General features: G+C 55.5%; 2 protein-coding genes across 2 annotated transcripts; both read right to left on the bottom strand.

The window, feature by feature from the left end:
- Window positions 1–105: 105 nt before the first annotated feature.
- On the bottom strand, window positions 106–5026 carry TGFB1I1 (transforming growth factor beta 1 induced transcript 1). The gene is made up of 11 exons (XM_036279662.1): window positions 4948–5026; window positions 3582–3697; window positions 3416–3468; window positions 3174–3316; window positions 2938–3025; window positions 2717–2822; window positions 2405–2599; window positions 1387–1560; window positions 1043–1124; window positions 584–732; window positions 106–372 (listed from the first exon to the last, which is right to left on the bottom strand). Exons 1-11 carry the CDS (start codon window positions 4958–4960, stop codon window positions 106–108), a joined length of 1386 nt encoding a protein of 461 aa, XP_036135555.1. The 5' UTR covers window positions 4961–5026.
- Window positions 5027–7376: 2350 nt separating this feature from the next.
- On the bottom strand, window positions 7377–14173 carry ARMC5 (armadillo repeat containing 5). Its single transcript, XM_036280218.1, has 6 exons — window positions 13684–14173; window positions 11952–12059; window positions 11065–11851; window positions 9339–9829; window positions 8567–8699; window positions 7377–8466 (listed from the first exon to the last, which is right to left on the bottom strand). The coding sequence occupies exons 1-6, from the start codon at window positions 14156–14158 to the stop codon at window positions 7647–7649; spliced, it is 2814 nt and encodes a 937-aa protein (XP_036136111.1). The 5' UTR covers window positions 14159–14173; the 3' UTR covers window positions 7377–7646.
- Window positions 14174–15194: the final 1021 nt, after the last annotated feature.

Genomic DNA, 15194 nt, shown 5'->3' with positions numbered 1-15194 from the left:
CCAGCGGGTGGTGCTCACGGGGTGGGGCTGGGGAGAGCTCCGAGCTCAGAGCAAGGCCTGGGGGCAGGAGGCGCAGGTTGGGGGGGGGGGGGCGATGGGGCCGAGTCAGCCGAAGAGCTTGAGGAAGCAGGGCTGGCAGTAGGGCTTGCCGGCGCGCTCCTGGAACGAGCCCTTGGTGAGCGGGCGCAGGCAGAAGGTGCAGGTGAAGTGGTCCGGGTGGAAGCGGCGGCCCAGGGCCGACACACAACGGCCGGTCACCGGGAGGCCACACGTGGCGCACAGCGAACCGCGCCGCGCGTGGAAATGGTTCTCGCACAGCGGGCGGCCCTCGTGCTCGAAAAAGCTGCCGGCCGAGAAGGGCGTGAAGCATTCCTGGGGGAGGGCGGCCACGACAGGACGGGTCAGCCGCCCAGCCTCCCACCACACAACTCCTTTAGGAGCCGAATAACCCGTCTGCCTGACCCCACAGGCCCACCCAGAAGTGAAACCTGGCCTCAAAGCACCCTGCCCAGAGAAAGCGCCCCGCCCCCGGCGCCTAGCCCCGCCCCGTCGGCCCGCCCCCGGCCCCGCCCCCAGAGCGCACCCGGCAGACGAAGCAGTCCGGGTGCCAGAGCGCACTGAGCGCTGAGATGTAGTTATCCAGAATGGGGCCCTGGCAGCCCTGGCAGCGGGGGGCGAACAGCTGCAGGAAGTCCCGGCGGCAGTAGGGGCGGCCCTCGCGCTCGTGGAAACCTATAGGAGTGGAAACCAAGTGGGCTGAAAGAAAATGGTGCCGAGCCGCACCCAAGACCCACAGGTGTTAAGGTGTGGGGCCACAGGAGGGGCAGTCAGAGAGAGCGGGCGGAGAGGGGGACGTGGGCTAGGGAGGGGGCAGAGCGGAAGGGGATGGGATGGGAACCCAGGGGCTCAGGGGCTGGGGCCAGAAGAGAGCAGGAGAACATTTATGGCCCCAAGGACTAAGGTCTAGCGGGCCGGGCCAAAGGGTGCGCTGTGAGGCGGATGCCGAGCAGACTCCTGGCTTTCAGGTGGGAGGCAAGCTCACCCTCATCTCCGAAGGGCTCCCCGCAACTGACGCAGCAGAAATGCTCTGGGTGCCAGTGGGTGCCCAAGGCAGTAACCATCTTCTGCAGGAAATGAAAGTGTACACTCAGTATGACCTTCCATTCCTTCTTCCCTCCCTCTCCCACCCTGAACCTAGGTGAGTAGGTTGAAGTGCGAGTTAAGGCGAGGGAGACCTAAGGAGTACTTGGGAGTCCAAGAGAGAAGGCGGAGTCCAAAGGAATAAGGAAGAGGCCAAGGGGGGATGGGGCAGTGAGTGGATGAAGCCCATCTCACAGGCTACTTGGGTGAGACAGTGCAGTGGCTTGTGGGCCAGGCAGGGCTCACATGTCGAATGGGTTGATTGCAGAGGCCACATCGTGGGGAGAAGCGCTCGAAATAGCACTCGGGGCAGAAGGGGGCTCCATCCTTCTCGAAGAAGCTGCTGCCTCCTAGGGCGGTGGAACAGCCACTACAAACGAAGTGCTCGGGGTGCCAAGCACGCCCCAAGGCAGTCACAACCTGCGAGTTAGGGTTAAGGCCCGGGTCAGAGTGGCCCTTGGGCCACCATGTCCCCAGTGAGCTAAGGTTTATACTGCACTTTTCAAGTCTCATCTCTGATGAAGAATCTAATGCTTGCTACTTGGTCTGTAAGTGATGGAGATTCAATCAGATTCAACCCAAGCACAGTGCCTAGGGCTCACAATACTTTTTAGGAGCCCACAAAGAAGCTGTAATTTCCTTTAAAATCAGAAGAAAAAATGAGCTAGAAGAAAATTATTTCATACATAATATCAATATATTCATCTGTACATTAACACAGTCATAACATACACTTTTTAATATTTTTTAATGGAGGAAGGGACCTATAAAGGCAAACATGCTTAAGGCCCATGAAAGTCATAATGCCACCTGCTTTGTTCAGATCAGAAATTCTGGAATGGAAGCAGGGCACTTTATCTACCAGGAGGATCTAAGTCAACCACTGGGCACAGTTATTGTCAATATCTGATTAGTCAATAAGCCAAGAACCAGAGTTCCACCAGACTGTGGTGGAGGAAAAACTCTTGTGGTGGGTGGAGCCAAGTAGGCTTCTATGAAGATTAAATGTGATGCGGGGTTGTAAGGGAGCCAGTAGCACAGTGCCTGGCACATCGGAAGACCACAATAAATGGTAACTGGATTGGAATTCTCACCCTGCCACTTACTTGCTGTGTGATTCAGAGTTTCAGTTTTCCTCATTCATAAATAATAGATAACAATTTCTGGAGTTATTTATTAAATTAAAAGGGAACGGCACAAAGCTGGCTGTCAGTGAAGGTAGGTCTGAGGGTCTCTTCCTCACTACTCACAGAGCTCCACTTACTTGCCCAGCGATGGGTTTATTGCAGGAGCCACAGAGGCCCTTGGCCTGGGTAGGAATGCCACGGCGGCTGAGGTCAGACTGCAGCAGTCCCAGCATGGTGTCCAGGCTGCCCTTGCTGGTCGGACCTGGTGGGGGTGGGGAGCCCTCATTCACGGAGCTTGGCACTGGTGGCTGGGTTGGCCCAGAAGCTGGAAGCTACAACAGGGAGGACATGAGTTGAGTCAGCAAGGCAACAGATGGGGAAAGGTCTAAAATGGGTTAGGAAGCCACAAAACCACATTGGCCCACCCCCTCACCCCCGGCCTGACTCACATGGTTCTGGACTCTGAAGTCAGAGAGTGAGGCCATCAGTCTATCTAGCTCCTGGGTGGCCGAGGTGGCAGAAGGTTTTGGGAGAACAGGGGATGGGCTGGGAGGGCTATGAAGAACAACTTGTATCAGCTCAGAGCATCCCAGAGTACGCTCCCTCCAGTAACTCGGGCATCCAAGACCAATCACCTCTCTCCCAGCCCTCCCAACTGTGCCAAACTCACAGGCTGGGCCTTTTCTTGTCCTCAGATTGGTCCTCCTTCTGCTCCCCTGCAGTCTCTTTACTAGATGGGAACTGAGACATTATTTCATCTGCAGAGAGGAGAGAAGGGCACTGGACGTAGGGCCATGCTTTACTCACCCTCCCACTTAAGGCTTTGTCTCCTTTTAGCTGCTACTCTGCCCTTCCCTACCCTGCCCCCAGCCCATCCATCAAGGCCTATTTCAGTAACGGTAGTACCTGTGATGTTGAACTGAGTAGCATTAAGTTCCTGAAGCAACCGGTCTAGCTCACAGAGCCCTGTGCCCAAGACACCACTGGAAGATGAGAATGGAGGAGCCGCAGGGGCCGCAGGCTTTGGGGACTGAGGCTTGCATACCGTACTGGGAAATGGTGGGAACTTGGGTTCAGGGTGGGGAATCCAAGACTCCTCACCTGAGTCTCAATTGGCTTCCCCATCTCTCAGTTCCCAGGCCTCTTACCTGTATAGATGGTCCTTGTCCCCAGAAGCTCCCGAAGACTCCCCAGACCCCATCTACAGATAGACGGACACATGTGTGGGGTGATAGACCTATACTTTGCCTCACTCAGGCCCAGATTCCCCTGGCCTTGGCCAGACTGGCCCCAGACCATCGCATCTGATCTCACCTGTGGCTGGTGGCCGTAGGGCAGGGGAGACGTGAGGGGCTCTGGGGGTCGTTCTTTTGGAGCCCCTGACCTTGGCATGTGTGAGGTGGTGGTCTCCAGGTCAGAGAGCAGGGCATCTGCAGGGAGAGGCCCAACAGTGTGAGAGGATGAGAGGTCAAGGTTAGGACAGAGACAGGGCCTTAAGATATCAAAATATAAGGGCTCCCAGGGGGGCAGTATTTGAGGACAGAAGCCAGAATTAAGATTAGAAGTCAAGAATCAAGGCAACAAAGGAAACACAAAGTCAGACCAAGGAAGGGAAGTGGAAGGGCAGCAAGGAATATCTGTGACCAGAACATCCCAAACGGCTCATCCTGGGAGTCATGCACAAACCCTGCTGCCTGATTTTTTTATTCTCAAAATCTTCCCTAATGCAGTCAAAATTGGCTCTTGACTGGAGCCAAATTTGGCTCCACCCCAAATTGCTCAATTGGCTACATGCCTGGCACCCAGCCTTCTTATTGGATGCTCTTTTGCCACACCCACTAATTCTTCCAGGGATCTAAACAGGCCCACTCAGCTCTGGCCCACCTCCAGGCCCCACTGGGTCCCACCCTATGCACCTCATTGGTCAGTCTGCAGGGACCTGCTTTCTGATTGGCTTATTCTCCACAATACCAGTGCCCATTACCCCTACTGAGCAGCACCCCCTATTGACGGGCACTGGAACGCCTTCTGTCTCACAGTTGGAGGGCACAGCCTTCCAGCCCCAGTTCCAACAGACAGGGAGTACAAAATGCCTCCTCCTTCCTATCCCGACACCACTACCACCAGCCTCCTTCCCCCAACCCCCTTTCCCTTCCCGAGCCTAGAAGCCCCTGCCCCTTTACTCTTCATCTCTGAGCACCATGGTGGAACCCTTAACCTCTCCCTGGCATCTACCTGACCCCTACCAAACTTAGGGACCCTTAACTCTTTCCTTCTCCAAACCCTGGGGCAGGACGGTTTCTTTTCCAAAACTTTGTCATAGCCTCCCTTCCTGTCTACTTTCCTAGTCCCGGGACCCAAGACCCCTTAACTCCTCCCATCCTAGAGCCCCTTATCCCAGGCGCCGCGGGCAGGCGCTGCATCCTGCCGGTCCGTCTGCAGCTAGTGATGGAGGGGCAGAGCGAGGGAAGAAGGGAGGGAGCGGCCGGCCGGGAAAGGCAGGAAGGGAGAGGCAGGAAGGGGGACGTGGAGTCGGAAAGGAGGCGCAGGCTGAGACCAGAAGCGAGAAGACAGGAGGCAGGATGAGGGGATGCGGGGAGTGCCAGGGGGCTCCAGGACGGGGAAGCGGGTCCAGAGGATGGCGAAGGGCTGGGTACAAGGGGACCCGGGCCCCACTCACCCAGGTCCTCCATGGTGGGGCGCAGGCCGACCACGCTGGGCTTGCAGGGCGGGGGCCGTGTCCGGTGGGGGCGGAGATGGGTGGGGGGGTGAGGAGGACGTCCGGGAGCTGGAGGCCCAGCCGTGACCATGTAAGGAAGCCGGGATCCGTTGGGATGGGGCTGGAGGGAAAGGTGGGGAGAGTGGGGGGCAATGAACGGGAGAATCCTGGGTGGGGGCGTGTAAGGGAGGGAGGGCTGCGGTCCACGCAGGCCCAGCCCGCTTGCTCGCGGGGAGGTAGCCACACCCCAGCCTTGGCCTCAGCTGCAGGGAGCCCCAGGCGGCCACAGCCAGAGTCAGAGAAGTGGCTCTTCCAGACCATGCCTGGGATCCTCTGCCCAGTGACTCTCAGACACACATTGAGGCCCCCAAGGAGACACTTATCAAAGTTAGCACCCTGAGTCTCAGGCAGCGCCCCCTTCTCACCTGACAGACTTACTCCAGACAGAACTTTGGGATTGGGAGCAAAAATCGCCATTCTAAAGATCAGTCAGACCCCAGGTTCAGAGACCTTCCCTTAGAGACTCTGCCAAACAATGACATAAACAGCGATCCCAAAAGGCACAATACTGAACACAAAGAAATCTCTGAGACAGAGACAGACACAATGGACCCTTCCACAGACTCTGAAGCAGGACCTTTTCTCCAAGACTTGAAAACAGACATACAGACACAGTTAAACGGAAGCCCAGGCACAAGCCCCAAGCAGACTCAGAAAACACTCCCAGGCAGCCAGACCCCAGCCAGCCTTCAAGACAAAGCCCCTCCCCAACAGTGAGGTGGCTCAGATATGTACCAAAAGAACTTCTTCCCAAGACGCTGATGAACACAGAGAATAACGAGATTCTCCAGCACTCCCCACCCCCAAAGGAACAAGAAACCTTCCTTGGATTGAGACTCTGAGAAATCAAGACTGAAATGAGACACCCTATAGATGGGTATAGACAGACCCAATAGTACTGCAGCCACTGGACTGTGGGTCTCAACCCAGACCTGAGTCCAGACATGAGCACTTCAGCCTTAAAAACTTAGCTGGCCAATTGAGCTGTGTCTACTACCATGCCACAGAAGAATGGGTTTACTTTCATTGCATCTACAAAATATATTTCATCTGCTTCTAAAACTGTACGGCAAAGCATCATTGCAAATTACTTCATACAAAATGGTGGTTTCATTGGGTGGAGAGAGTGTTTAATATTTAACATTGGCTTTAATTTATATGTATAATTTTTAACTAAAATGTAACTTCTCACAGTGCACACCTCTTTGGATGTGAATTAAGGTATACAATGTTCTGTTGTAAATAGAAAAAATGCTTAAAACAAGGCTAACAAGCGTGGAATAGGGTACAATCCTTGTTTTAAGACTGTAATTCAGAAAAAAAAATGTAGTAAAAATCATAGTGCCATAGATGGTTCTCAATTGTCTAGTTATATTTGCTAATACTATCTTACAATATAGCCCTGATGTTGAGCTGAGATCCGTACAAGAACTGATCTTAATTTCCTACTTTTTCTGTAAGGCAATAGGCCATGTTAATTAAACTGTAGGGGAAAAATAAAACAGCAGCAAATCAGAACAACCTGGGAGGCATTTTAAAAATACTGATGCCCAGGGCACCCTCCCCTAAGTTCAATTCAATCAGAAAGGGCTCAGGCATCGATATTTGTACATATCTTTAAAAAGCTCTCTGGGTGGTTCTAACACACAGCCTAGTAAAGAGGCCTGGACCCTCACAGAGGTACAGAGAAGCAGAGTCAGCCTTAGCTCCCCAGAGGCCAGCAGACAGCCTCGGTCAAGGCATTCCAAGTTAGGCTGCCACCTGAGTGGTCAGGGGTCTGGGAGCCAGGTGATGGAGGCCCTGCACTGGAGACCAAAGCAACAGGAGCTCTTCCCTTGTGCCAGCCCAGGGCTCTGGCTCTCTCTGGGCTTGACTAAGACAGGGCCTCAGGGACTCCAGGAACACAGCAGGTCTTCCTTCAGGCAAACACAGAGATTGAAGGCCCAAGACGGGTGATGGACACTCAGAAAACAGTAATGCCAAAGCCTTGGCCATACATAGCCAAACTCACAGCTTTCCCTCAGCACGGCCCTCTCAGCCCTGAACAAGGTCTGTGTCCAGCTGAGTGGCTGTCCGAGCAATGAAGTCACGTGAGCAGGAAGCAGGCTACCCTTGGGCCCCAAAACCACATCCTAGGGAGAAACCTGGGAAGTTTACCCTATCCCAGGGCTGCAGGAACAACTCCATACTACTTACTAAACTCCTACATGCCAATGACGGCCTGTATTGAGACACAGAGACCTGGACAAGACCCTCCTTGGTGGGTGAAGGGGTGAGGAGATGCCCACAGGAAAGTAAGCAGAGACACCACACAAGAAGAATATCCAACTCCAAAGTTTTATTCCCAACTCCAGAAGGCTGGGTGAGGCCAGGGGCCCGGAGCCCGGGGCCCGGGGCCCGGGACTCTTCTCCATTTCGCGGGTCCTATGTCCAGACTCTGGCCTTGGCTTCTCGCTCCTGAGTCTTCAGCCCATCTTCCTGGGGCTAGTTCCAACCTCTCACTGGTCCTTGGTGGTGACTCCTTCTGCTTAGCCTCTCCCCATGCCACTCTGAGGGAGGTCTTCTTGCCAATTCATTGTTGGGTCCCCTCCGCGGGAATATCAACAGTCTAGGCTGGGACCCTTGCTCCCCACTTCAACTCCCGTCACCACAGCCAGTAAAGCCTCAGTCAGGGGACCTGCTTCCTCACCTGCTGCCTCTACAAGCCCCACTAACCCCAGGGCCCGCTTCCGTGGGCACTGCCCTGGCCCCAGGGTCCAGCGGGCACAGTGGGCAGCCAGCCGGGGCCGGCCCAGGCGGAATACCTCCCCCACCGACTCTGGGCCACCTTGGGGTCCCAGGTGGATACGGCCCACGGCCTCTTCCAGCTCCTCCTCCAGCCCAGGCAGCAGGAAACGACCAGCAGCCTCCAGCGCCTCCTCCGCCTCTGAGCCCAGCAAGGGCTGGCCTGGCGGGGGAATGGGCCCCAGGGCTGCCCCACAGCCCCGGCAGCCATGCAAGTGATGCAGGATAGGCCAGGCTGCACTGGGTGAGAGGCCTCGAAGAGGCACCAGGTCCATCTGGGCTTCAGCAAAGCCGCCACTTAGCAGGGCCCGGAAGAAAGGGGAGGCAGCAGCTGAGGCAGCTCGCTGGGCAGGGAGCCGTAGGCCTGAGTCCAGTAGGAAGTGTAGATCAGGGGCTGGGATAGGAGCTGGGCCCAGCAGAGGTTCATAGAGGCACGGGGAGGGCAGGTCTAGGTCCAAGGGGATTGCAGGTGGAAGGGCTGGGATCACAGTAGGAGACACCAGGCCTTGGAGGCAGGAAAGGGAGTCTGCAGCAAAGAAGAGGAAGAGTGGATGCGGAGCTGGCCGAGTGAGGGCTGAGAGGAGGAGACGGAGGCCGCCCTGGTCCAGAAGTAGCCGGCGCCACAGAGAGGGTTTCCTTTGGGAAGAAAGAAAATCTTTCAGAAAATGGAAAAGGGTGGGACTGGGGAATAACAACCTTGTCCCCCTGACCGTGCAAAGCACCCACATCCCCTCACCGACAGATGAAGGGCAGGGTCAGTGCGCAGGCCACGCGGTCCTCGGGACTCCCAGAGAGCAGTAGGTGAGTGAGGGCCCCCACTCCAAAGGGTGACTCAGCTTGCACAGTCAGGTTCTGCAGCAGCATCTCACCTGCAGGGATGGGCAGTGGGTCAGGTTGGGAACTGGTGTCCAAGATTGGGGTGGGGTAGGCAACACAGGTCTCTGGGCCCCTGAAGGGAAGGTGGGTAAAACCTCAGGGCAAGACACCAGGGCATGGGAAAGGAGAATGACTGCAGGCCCTGGAGGGATGGGGCCCAGACACTAGGAATTGGAAGTCAAGGGCAGGAACAAGAAGTGGCATGGTCAGGGAGTAAGTCAGGGCCCTGGAAGACTGAGACAGGACACAGGAGACAGGGCAGACCCTGGTGGCGTTGGAAACGGGGGTGAGACCTGGAAGGACAGGGTGCCTGAACACGGGTTCGCGAGTCAGTAACAATGCAGAGCCAAAAGTCCACTGGGAAAGGAAATGCCGACAGGCACAATTCTAAATTATTGGGGCCAAGCCTGGTTTGGGGGTATCTGGACCCCACGGCTTGGACAAAGTATAGAGCAGAATTCTGCAGGCTGGGAGGGTGGAGCAGGGTGGAGCCAGATGGAGCACTCCCTCCTCAACCCTGCTGGCTGGGGTTGTGGGCTGAGAGGGCAGCGAGGGAGGGAGGTATTGTAAGGCGAGGTTCTGGGCTCGCTGAAGGCACAGTGGAAGCCAGGGCGGGAGGTACAGGGACATACCCAGCTCCCGGTGCTGGCTGTGCAGGCTGAGGGGCCGGGCACGCAGCGTGGGCCAGTCGTCCGGGGCGACCCCGAGCACCAGCCAGGCGCGCAGCAGGGCGGCGCCGTAGCTGCGCACGAAGGCCTCCAGGCAGGCCGGGTTGCAGGTGAGACGCGCCAGGATGCGCAGTGCACGCGGGCTCGGCGGGCCGGGCGCACCCGTCACGTAGGCCAGCAGGCCACACAGGGCCGGGCCAGTCACCAGAGCCGCGCTTGGGTCTGGAGCCTGGGAGAAGCGTGAAAGCAGCAGCAGCGCGGGCCCCTCCCGGCCCCAAGGCTCCTCAGTGGCAGAAGGGCAGCGGCCTCGAGGCGTCCGCACCAAGGCTGAGCCCCGGGCGGGGGTTGCGGGCTGGGCCGGCTCAGGTGGCGGAGGGCGCGGACAGCGCTCTGGGGACCTGTCCGGAGAGATGTCTCCTGGGCCTGCGGCGTAGCCCTCAGATATCAGCCACGACCTGCAGCAGGGAGAATGAGGAGAACCTAAAGCCAAGGCGAGGGCGCAGGTCCAAAAGGAGGTGACAGAAGCCTGGGAGAGGGACAGGCTCCAGGGGAGATAGAGGAGAGAGGAGGAGGGGAAACCTCAAGTCATTCAGTAATGACTGATGCCTGTTATGTGCCAAGCCTCGTTTTTGGTGCTGGGGAGACGCAATGAACAAACCAAAACTTCCTGTCCTCTGAGTTTATATTCTAGTAAGAACAAACAGACAACAAAATAAACAAGAAATCATAAGGTCTGTTAGTATGGAGTTAGTGAAGTAATGCATATGGAGAAAAATGAACAGGAACAGAAAAGAGCCACGGGAGGGAAAAGTTGACATTTAAAAACCAGTGGTGTGCCTGGCCGGTGTGGCTCAGTGGATTGAGCCTGGTCCCATGGACTGAGGTCCCAGTTCAATTGCGGTCAGGGCAGTGCCTGGGTTGGGGTTCCATCTCCAGTAGGGGGCGTGCAGGAGGCAGTAGATGGATGGTTCTCTCTCTCCCTTCCTCTCTAAAAAAATAAAACAAAACAAAACAAAAAAACAGTGGTGATGGTAGCCCCCACTGAGAAGGTAAGAGCTAATCAAGGCATTTAGGAGGAAGGATGCTCTAAGCAGAGGGAACAGCAACTAAAGAGGCCCTGAGATGGTACTTACCTGTCATGTTAAAAAACTAGCTAGGAGGCAGTGTGCAAGAGTGGAGTGGGCACCAGGGACAGCGGGAGGAGATGAAGTCAGAGTTCACAAGACGGCTGACATCTATTGAGTGCTGTTTAGTGCCAGGTAAGGTGCAAAGTACCCTCATTTAATCTTTACAACAACTCTATGGGGGAAGGTATGTATTATTATCCTCCACTTTACATACAAGGAATTAGAGGCTCAGAGAAGTTAACTTTCCTGTAATAACCCAGCTGGTAAGTGGTGGTACCAAAATAAGAGCTTAGATTCCAGAGCATACCATCACAACCAGTGCACATACTACCTTCCAGTGAACCTGTCTGGACCCCAAAGTTCAGAGGTCCTGGGGTGGAGCTAAGGTCAAGGTGGACCCAGGGGAGAAAAGGTATGTCTAATGGGGACTGGAAAGTGGTCATGTCTGGGGAAAACAAGGATCAGGAGTCAGAGTCAATAAAAGTCTTACTGAGATGGAATGGGGTGCGGGTAGTGAAGAGAGCAGACACAAACCCCATCCCAAAGCTCAGACAGGGACTCACCTGAGGCTTCGGAAGCTTCCAGCTTCTACCCGCTCAGGGGTCTGCTCCTCAGGAAAATCCCAGGAAGCAGCTTCTTTTCCCTCTTCTTCCTCATCACCAGCCTCACCACACAGTTGCCCAGCCAAGAGAGGTACAAGTCCCAGAGCCTGTAGCCGGCCCAGGGCCCCTGTATCATAGAGGAAGCCCACAAGGGCAGCCACGACACGAGGGTGCCAGGCACTGGCACGAGGATCCTGCAACAGGCCCATCAGCAGCTCCAAACCACCAGCATCCCGCAGCCGGGCTCGGTTGATGGCCTCTCGGCAAAGTAGGCACACAGCCCGCACCAGGGGCTGCTGGGAGGCTGGGCCAGCCCCACTGGAACCTCGGCGCCGCTGGAGCTCACCCAGTAGCACCTCCACACCACCAGCATTGCCCAGTGCAGGCCGTACCAGGCCCTGGGCACACAGATTGGCAAGGATCAGGATAGCTGCCTCACGTACCGCCTTTTTGGGATGGGAGGCCAGGCTGACCAGTGGGCCTAGTCCCCCACCCAGACTTAGCTGCTCAGCACAGGCCCGGGAGCAGCCTCGACTCAGCTCCAGGAGGGCACGCACTAGGGCCAAGGTAAGCGCAGGGTCTGGGGCAGCAGCCAGAAGCTCAGCCAGTGGACGCACTGCCCCCTGCTGTGCCAGAGCCAGGCGGTGCTGGGGTGAGTCCGCCAGGTTGCGGAGGGCACGAACCACACTCTGCAGGCAATGGGAGTCCTGGCAGGCTGTCAGGCTCTCAATGAGTAGGGGAACAGCACCTGGAGAGGGAAGGGGAGGACACAGAGTGAGCAAAGACAGATACCCAAGCCCCTCTCCCAGCCCAAGCCCTAGCTAACTCCACCCTCATAGCCTTCTCACCAGCAGAATGGATGTCCTCACAGCTCTTAGGTTCCATGGCTAAGTTGCCCAGAGCACGAGCTGTTCGGTTCTGGATGCTGTCCGTCTTCACACACTGAAGAATAGTCACTGCAAGAGAGTTTGGCCTCTTGAGGATTCTAATCCTTCTTGTCTCTCACTAATCACCTCAAGAATGTGGCCTGAGAGGGTCAGGGAAGGCCTTCAGAAGAAACTAACACTTGTTGGGTCTGGAAGGTTAAATAGGTAGGTATTTACTAGATGGATGATCGATGGGGCTGTTACAGGGCATTTAAGGTTTGGAATCTGCCTTTGCAGGTCCAGAGATGAGACCCAGTGTCTGCTATGACCTCATGAAGGGCCTCAAATGCCAGGCCAAGGAATTAGGGCTTGAATGTGAGGGCACTGGGAACCACATTGGACTATAAGAACAGGAGTGTTGTGATAGAATCTGGCAGCCAAGAGGGAGAATGGGCTATAGGGAGGAAGAATGAGGCATGGGAAGCACCAAGGAAGTTGTTGCAATAGTCCAGGTGAGAAAGGGCAGTGGCTTGACCCAAGTCAGCTACCAGCAAAGCCCAGAGCATGGTCACAAGTCTCTGGGCACATGATGGAAGAGGGAGAGAAGTGGATGGATTCAGGAGATATTTAATAGGCAGAATAGTGACTGAATAATGGAGGTTATATACAAATAACAAAACCTTTCATTTTGAAGACTAATTAATGTGCCAGACTTCTTGTCAAACACATTTTGGTCCAGATGCATTTTATGCAAGTTTAAAATATATTGATGTTTCACCCTGGCCGGTTTAGCTCAGTGGTTAAAGCACTGGCCCATGGACCAAAGGGTTGCAGGTTCGATTCCTGATCAAAGACACATACCTGGGTTGCAGGTTCGATCCCTGTGCAGGAAGCAACCAATTGATGTCTCTCTCTCTCACATCAACGTTTCTCTCTCTGTCTCTCCCTCCTTTCCACTCTATTTAAAAAAAAATCAATTAAAAAATATCCTCAGGTGAGGATTAACAAAAAAGTATATATACGATTATGTTTCATTTTATCCAAAATTTTAAGATTTTGTCTAACCTGACCTAATTTCATACAGGCTATGTGTAAACTGTGTTCACAACGTTGCCACTAGGTGGCGCCAACTTAGCTGGAAAACAGAAAAGCTTGCTCTTTTGTTAGGATTTGTTCTAACAGTGCTAGTTTATAACTCGAAGTACCCAGTTCATGCTTAGGGTATCTGTGTCCTGTATCTGTATTTCATTTTCTCCCGACTCCTGTTTTGCGAGGTAGCCATTATTATCCCATTTTACAACAGGGAATCCTAGCCTCCAGGGGTCTAGCTGACTGCAGAGCCACTACATCTTCTGGACTCTAGCTCATCAAATGACAGCCCTGTACAGGGCGGGACATTCAGGACACATTGTCTGCAATGAACCTCATTAATGGAGGGTAAAAAGCCACCCATTAACCCCTTTGGCCTAACCGGCCCAGATGCGAGGGTGAATACCCAGGCAATGGCTGGAATTATTGATCTGGGAGGGCTCGTATAATCTATTAACAGAGCTGTAACGTAACGAGGCATGAAAGCTTGAGAGGTGTGGGCGCCGCGCTGTCACAAAGCACGTTTTTCCAGGAGACAACACAAAGAACTGAAGACACAGCCCAGGCCCAGGCAAGGAATGGGCGTGCGTGGAACCCTTCTAGGAAATGAGGGCGGAGCACTTACCCAAAGGGAGAATGCCTCCGAGTCTGCGCACTTCATCCCGGCACGCCCTTTCCGTACAGCAGTTGGCTAGGATGCTAAGCGCCAAGTCCAGGGTCTTGCGCAGGCGCACAGGCGGCGAGGGCGTCGACGAGGACGCAGAGGGGGCGGGGCCCGATAAAGGGGCGGGGCCATCAGAAGCCGCAAACTCGACCGACGAAGGGGCGGAGCCGGGGCCAGCCAGGGAGGGGGCGGGATCCGCTGCAGACGCTCGCCGTAGCAGCGCCAGAAGGGGGAGGAGCCCGCCGCGCGCCCGGAAGCGCTCGATTCCCCCCGCTGCCTTGACGTGGCGCGTGCGGAGGGCTAAGAGCGCACGGGCCAAGGGTGTCTCGTTGGTAGCTGTGTCCTTTACCCCACCTAGACCCTCCCCGGCCGCCGCCGTGAGCTGCGCGAGGCAGAATGAGAGCGAGTCCGTAGGGGTTGGTTTCGCAGCCGCCATCTTGGCTCAGGCCTAAGGCTCCGCCCCCCTCTAGCTGCTGATCCAAGGGAGCGGAACTGGAAGAGAGGGACGTAGCCAGGCACCTCCTCTCTGACGCTTTTTAAATAGCGCCACCTCAGGTTTTAAGCAAGTCGGACGTTGTAGTTCTCGATGCCGGTACTCTGACTTGCACAGTCGCAGAAAGCACTGGGAGGGTAGTGGTTATCTAATCGTTGAGCGAGCCCAGGAGGCGCGTGCGGTGCATGCTGGGATGTGTAGTCCAGCCCAGCTTAACCCGCCGGGTTTAGTAGGGATGGGAAACTCCCAGGGGACCCCGAGGGTGCTGGTGCTTCTGGAGACCCCAGACACACGACCATGGAGTCTCAGTGTTGTGCTGTATCTGCCCCCAGGATGTCCTCGGCAGCGACCACCTTTGCTTTCAGGCTCCTTTCGCTGCCACCAGCGAAGCGGGCACCGAAGTCCGCACTGAGGTGCTCAGAATCCCCGGCCAGGCTGAAAGGATCAAATTCCTTGACAGCAGCTGCAGACACGGAGCTCTAGATCGTCAGCTTAATAAGAGGGTTACACCTACCGAAACCACTCGTTCCCGCTTCCTGGAGCAGCATGGGCTAGTGGGCATTTCCATTTTCGTCCATACTCACCTCTGGATCTGGGGAGGAAGAAGCCCCTGCCAGGACCAACTCCCCTGCAGTCTCCCAAGCCTTGGAGTGCCGGAGTGTGGACTGACCGCAGCCCACCTCCCTGACCTCATTCACCAAAGCAGCCAGGAGCAGGACAAGCTCTAGAAAACCAGAGGAATGGGTCCCCTGCCTGTCACTACTTGAGCCAATTAAGCAGAGACAAGGTTGAATCATTTATGAGCGTTTATTCCAATAATGCGGGCAGTATGGGAGAGCAGTGGGTCATCCTATAAAATCTGCTCTGCCCCCCTCACTTCTAGCTGCTTTTAAAGGGTAGAGAAACAATGGCTACACGAGAAAGGGCAGTTAGTCAAAAAGGGGGGAAAATGGTTAGAGGCAAGGGGGAGGAATGGGCT

The sequence above is a fragment of the Molossus molossus genome, unplaced genomic scaffold (assembly GCF_014108415.1).
Source record: "Molossus molossus isolate mMolMol1 unplaced genomic scaffold, mMolMol1.p scaffold_m16_p_3, whole genome shotgun sequence".
Taxonomy (NCBI): Eukaryota; Metazoa; Chordata; class Mammalia; order Chiroptera; family Molossidae; genus Molossus; species Molossus molossus.
The sequence above is the reverse complement of the archived record's forward strand: the minus strand, read 5'-3'. Positions and strand labels throughout refer to the sequence as shown.

What these genes read in the sequence shown, in the direction of transcription:
- TGFB1I1 (XM_036279662.1), bottom strand. An exon ending in GACAAGGACCATCTATACAG is followed by an intron (nt 3,317 to 3,415) that starts GTAAGAGGCCTG and finishes ACCATTTCCCAG; the next exon opens with TACGGTATGCAAGCCTCAGT. An exon ending in CGGACTGCTTCGTCTGCCGG is followed by an intron (nt 373 to 583) that starts GTGCGCTCTGGG and finishes GCCCTCCCCCAG; the next exon opens with GAATGCTTCACGCCCTTCTC.
- ARMC5 (XM_036280218.1), bottom strand. Translation starts at nt 14,158, where the DNA reads ATGGCGGCTGCGAAACCAACCCCTACGGACTCGCTCTCATTCTGCCTC. An exon ending in CGGAGGCATTCTCCCTTTGG is followed by an intron (nt 12,060 to 13,683) that starts GTAAGTGCTCCG and finishes ACTCTCTTGCAG; the next exon opens with TGACTATTCTTCAGTGTGTG. An exon ending in TGAGGACATCCATTCTGCTG is followed by an intron (nt 11,852 to 11,951) that starts GTGAGAAGGCTA and finishes TTCCCTCTCCAG; the next exon opens with GTGCTGTTCCCCTACTCATT.